We start from the raw sequence: 5,656 nt of genomic DNA on the forward strand, positions 1-5,656 counted from the left end.
GATAGATAGATAGATAGATAGATAGATAGATAGATAGATAGATAGATAGATAGATAGATATAGAGAGGGAGAGGAGGAGAGAGAGAGAGAGAGAATTACATTTGCAATTATAAATTGTATCTATGGCACCCTTGTACACAATACCTGGCACATAGTAAATACCTTATAAATTCTTAATAGATTGTTTTCTTTTTAATCCTTCCTGGGTTCTCTGAAGAATGGAAATATTCAGTTTTGCCCCCAGCTCCTTGAGCCTAAGAGGCCTCAGTGCTTCAGGGGTCTCTTGAGAACTTTAAAGTATTGGAACCAACATCTAGGTTTTCCAAGTGCCGGTGTCCTACAACCTCTGATTGTCAGGATACAATGACCTTTGATATATGCATACCCAGGAGAATAAAAGTGTCATCAAAGACACAGCCATCTTTGACGTTATGACCTAAAGTATCATCATGACCAAAGACATTTTGGTGATGTTTCCTTAAGACTGCTGCCACCATCCCCCTCATAGTTATACTATAACCCACTATGTGAGATCCAACCATAATCCCAAAACATACAAATAATGTAGGAGAACATAAGCCTGGAGCCCTAGGAAGTCCACCCAATTAGTTGACTGCCAAAGTTGTGCTGCTTTGCCACACAGAGGTCTCCCCTGGCATTTTTGCTTTCCTTCAGCCTTCAAACCTGCAATATAAGGACCAGTTTAGAAAGACCAGCCCAGAAACTTGAGTTAATTCTACTGTTATAGGATAACTGCAAGAAGCAAGTCTGCAGCTCAGGTCAGGATTATTAGTGACAGACAAATCCTTCCTTCCACAGATTATTCACCCTACCTTTCTGATCATGGTACTATTAGCCCACCTACTCTACCTCCAACCCATCTTCCTCCCTACCCTTTCCTAGGAGGGTGTATGTGATTGAATTTCCTTACATGGGCCTGAAACATATTAGCTCATATCAGCAAGGGCATTGACCTCATTGCTCCATTTTGGCATGTCCTCTGGTTGCCAAGGTCTTGGCACCTGTCTGCTGGCCAGCCACCTTTACTTGGACCCACTAATCCACACAGCTAAGTTATACCTATAAATGCATCCATGCCCAGCATTTTTCTCATGGCTTCTCATTCTTGCTTTTCTCTTGAAGAATTCGTCCATGCTAATGGCCCCTTATGGCCTTCAAGGTCCTGCCAGGAGGGGCAGACTGCTAACTCCCAAACTTCTTTCTTTAATTTCCCTGCCTGATCAAAGACTTGAATCTCACAGCCCTGTAGATAATATCCCTGGGCTCTCCTCTTCATGGCAAGGTAGACTCTGGTTGGCTGCTATCCCCAACTTCTCTTGACTCCAAGTTGTAACTGCTAACAATGGAGTTTGGGGAGGAGTTAGAGCATAAGTTCCCAAAGTGGGTGATACCACCCCCTGGGGTCTCTGGAGTGATGGGGAGTGGTAGTAGCTTTGGGTGCAATTGGGGAGCATTGAATAAAAATAAGGGGGTGGGGAAGCATAAGGAATGAAGATAAGAAAAATTTTTTAAAACTGTACCTGTTTCATCTGTTGTATAACAGAATTAAAGTCATAGTGATTACATTATTTTCCAAATAAAAACACAAAATTCAAGTTATAACTTATCAGTGGTCAAGTCTGCTGATAAATCTTAACAAGCAAGTGTTGGCAGGAGAGCATGTTGTGCATTGTTGGGAAGTCTGGCATACACTGGCAAGAATATGTGCATGTAATGACTTGTTTACAATATGATACTATATGGCCAGATGATGCAATATTGAGTCATCAAAATTTCAACGCAGTAAAAAACCCACAAATTTACAATGAATTATTAAATTTAAGATGCATCATTTTTTAAAAATAGATTTTATATTTTTGAAATGATGCAAATTTTTAAAAAACATTGAAAGGTTAAATAAAGTAGATTTCCAGGGGGGCACTGAGTAATTTTTTGGAAGGGAGTGGTAGGCCAAACAAGTTTGGCCTCAGAGTCAGAGTCTAACCTCTGAGTTAGAGACTTGCCAAGCCCTAGTCAAAGCAGGGGTTTTGCTCCTTCCCCGAGTCCTTGCAGCCCTACAACTATTTCTCAGGAGTCCATGTCGACCATGACCCAAATGATTCTCCCACCCTTCCATCTTCTGGAGCAGTGGAATGTTTTCTTGACATCCATCCCTCCTAGAAAGCCCTCCTTTCAGCTGTGACCACAAGCTGGAGGAAGCTTATTTTCTAAAAAGGGCACACTTCACTTTCTTGCTTACCATAGCTGATATAATTTCCCAGAATTGAGTGTAGTCTGTGCCCTGGCCCCTGGCCCCTGGCCCCTGGCCCAATCATGTGCAATCATACCCCAAGGGAATCCTTTCCCTGTGACCAGCAGGTTTCCTACTCCTTATTTCCCTCCCCCGACACACTACCAGGTCAGACTAGGGCTCCCCACACTGCAAACACCAGCCCTGGTAAGCTTAGAATAGCAAGTGTTCCCTCTGGCTGGTCTCTCTTTGCCTAGTCTTAGGGTTCCTCTTACTTCCTAGGATTCCTCTCCTATAGTCCCTAGCACAGGCTCGCCAGCACTGCTGGCCCAAATGATAAAGATTGCCATATTGGAAACATAGTTCATAGTGAGCTGGACACTGTCCCCTTTAGAGGGAAGTCATTTCTGACTAACTGGAGCCCCAGCTGCACAGGCTTGGAACTCTCCAGCTTCCCAGGGGCTTGGTGTATTCAGGATGATCCCAAATCCGCCCTCTCATCCTGTCTTCCAGCCAGTTAGATGGTCATGTCCGATAGAGCTGCCAATTCTCTAAGCACAGGCAATCCAGTTACCTTTACACAGTGCCTCCCTGCAAGCCTATGAAGCTGAGCTCTCAACCATGACCCTCCACTCCCAACTCCATGAATCTCACTAGCTGTCCCCATGCCTGGAATGTTCTCCCTCCTCATCTCCGCTTCCTGTCTTCCCACCATCTGTAAGAAGCCTTTCCTGACCCCCCCCTTAATGCCTAAGTCTTCCCTCTGTTAATTACCTCCTATTTATCCTATAAAGTATCTTTTTTTGTAAATCATTGTTTGCATGTTGTCCCTCCCATTAGACTGGGAGCTCCTTGAGGGCAGGGACTATTTTTTGCCTTTCTTTGTATCTCCAAAGCTTAACACAGTGCCTGGCACGAAGTAGGCACTTAATAGATTGTTGCTGACTTGACTTGAATAGTGCAAGTATTGTTATCCCTATTTTACAGATGGAGAAAGTGAGGCTCAGAGTGAGCAAAAGGTTTGCCCAAAGCCATACAGCCCAGAGCGTCAGAGTCAGCTTTCCTAACTGGGGGCCCAGGGCTCTGTTCCCTGTGCCATACAACACAGCTGCTATAACTTCCCCAGAACTTTGTCCCAAGACAAAATCAGAACAGCATGTGCTGGAGACATCCTAAGTGCTGAGGAATTCATGCATTGATTCATTCATTCCCCTTCTGGCCTTCCCACCCCATCCCCATGGTCTCAGCCCTTTCTCAAAAGTATCCACTATTGGTGTTTTCGTTGATTGGCATGTTTTGTTTTCAAAGAAATTATGGTTACAAAATCAGGAAGACCTGGGTTTGAATCCCACCTTAAACACTTACTGTGTGACCCTGGGCAAGTGATTCAACTTTCCTAGGTGTCCTCATATGTAAAATCAGGATAAGAAGAGCACCTACCTCACAACATGATCACAAAGATCAAATAAGAGAATGCAAAAAAAAATAAAATAAAATAAAGGTCTTTGGATTCGAAGGGGTCATGTAAACGCCAGCTGCCATTATGTTTGCCTCTCTGTGCATCTGTCCAGGTAACCAAGGAAACAACTTCCGGATCCACGTCAGCAGTGGACTTCTGATGCGAGGTCCCCGGCCCTTGGACCGAGAACGAAACTCATCCCATGTGCTGGTGGTGGAGGCCTATAATTTTGACCTGGGACCCATGAGGAGCTCTGTCAGGGTAAGATCACCCTGCTCATGAGGAAGGGTCCACGGTGAGGGATAGTGTGGCATAGTGGGTACAGCCTTGGACAGGGAGGTGAGAAGTTCTTGGTTGCTGTGGGAACCTGGGTAAGTCACTTCAGAACCTCAATTTCTTCTCCAATAAAATGGGATAATAATACCCTTAGAGCCTTCCTTACAGGTCTGTAAAGTACTTTACACACTATTTAAATATTATCCATCCCCAAAATAAAGTGTAATACCTATTATAATTATTATTTAGAGACTGACTTTTCTGTAAATTTTTTAAGGTTTTCATAATGCTGCATATACATTATCACATTTGAATCTTACAACAACCCTGCAAAGCAAGCACTCCAAATATTATTATCCCCATTTTACAGATGAATAAACCGAGGCACACAGAGGTTAAGTGACTTGCCTAGGGTCATGCTGCCAATCAGTCGCAGAGGCAAGATTCAAACCGGTATCTTCCTAATTGCAGAATTCCTATTTCTCTATCCATCATGCCATATCGTCTCTCTAAAATATCATGGAGGTCTCATTTATCTGTGACGTTAACACCAGGGCCATGCCATGGGAGTAGCGAGAGGTGAAAGCGAGGGACAAGGGATTGTTGGTGTCGTGGCTGCTAGGTGGTGCCATAGGGCACAAGGCCTGGAGTCAGGAAGACCTGCATTCAAATCTGCTCTCAGACACTCACTAGCTATGTGACCCTGGGAAAATCATTTAACCTCTGTTTGCCTCAGTTTCCTGACCTGTAAAATGGGAGTGATAATAACAGCACGTACCTCCCAGAGTTGTTTTGAGGATCAAATGAGAAAATATTTGTAAAGTGCTTAACACAATGACTGGCTCATGGTAAGCACTATATAAATGGTAGCTATTATTGTTATTGTTCTTATTATTAGGGTTTCTATGTAGAATTGGGCATTCTACTCACTGCCATAACTTCAGCCTTGAATAAAACCCTCTGTTCTGTCTTTGCCTCAGTTTCCCCAACAGTGGGAGGAATGCACTGCGCTCCTCATAAGGGAGCAGAGGGTGGGAGGATGATGAAAATAATCATCAAAGTAAACCAACTGATGTGGGAGGTATCTTTAATGTTCACATGAAATGTACATCCACACCTAAGCCCTTCCAGTCCCCTCCCCAGCTCTCACCTGCCCCTCTTCTCATCAGTTCGAAAGAGACAAAACAATCAACATCCTTTCCCAACAATCAGCCCCAAATCATGATCCCGTGAAACTGAATGGGAGAGAGGCTTCAGGCTAGGCCCCTGAGCGTGAGACTTAACGGAAAGCTTGTACAGTAGCACGGCCCTTTACTGGCCTGGCCCAGGCAGGGCACAAGCTTGGGTGTGTATTGGAAGGAACAAGCCAAGAAGAGGCCACACACCCTTCCTTTGGGTCAAGTGTTGTTAGGTGAATGACAGCCTAGGTCTTCATGCCTTTCCAAGGAAAGCAAGTAGGGATGTGAGCCCTCTATATGATCTAGGATGCACTCATTAGCATTTACAGATTCTCTTTCGTTGCTTAATTCTCTGGAATGAGTAGCCTAGGGTAGTTCTCCTCCTCTTGGAGATGAAAAGAAGGAAGGAAGGAAGGAAGGAAGGAAGGAAGGAAGGAAGGAAGGAAGGAAGGAAGGAAGGAAGGAAGGAAGGAAGGAAGGAAGGAAGGAAGG

The 5,656-nt window shown here is 44.3% G+C and overlaps 1 protein-coding gene across 5 annotated transcripts in view; it reads left to right on the forward strand.

Moving 5' to 3' along the window:
• The window catches only part of CDH23 (cadherin related 23), a 600,475-nt gene that overhangs the window by 464,636 nt on the left and 130,183 nt on the right, over window positions 1–5,656 (forward strand). For all 5 annotated transcript variants that reach the window (XM_027858426.1, XM_027858400.1, XM_027858408.1 and 2 more), the window contains exon 29: window positions 3,823–3,971. In XM_027858426.1, the coding sequence (XP_027714227.1) occupies window positions 3,823–3,971 (149 nt within the window). The remainder of the gene's footprint in view (window positions 1–3,822; window positions 3,972–5,656) is intronic.

This window comes from Vombatus ursinus, unplaced genomic scaffold, assembly GCF_900497805.2.
Source record: "Vombatus ursinus unplaced genomic scaffold, bare-nosed wombat genome assembly UNPS02000749.1, whole genome shotgun sequence".
Taxonomy (NCBI): domain Eukaryota; kingdom Metazoa; phylum Chordata; class Mammalia; order Diprotodontia; family Vombatidae; genus Vombatus; species Vombatus ursinus.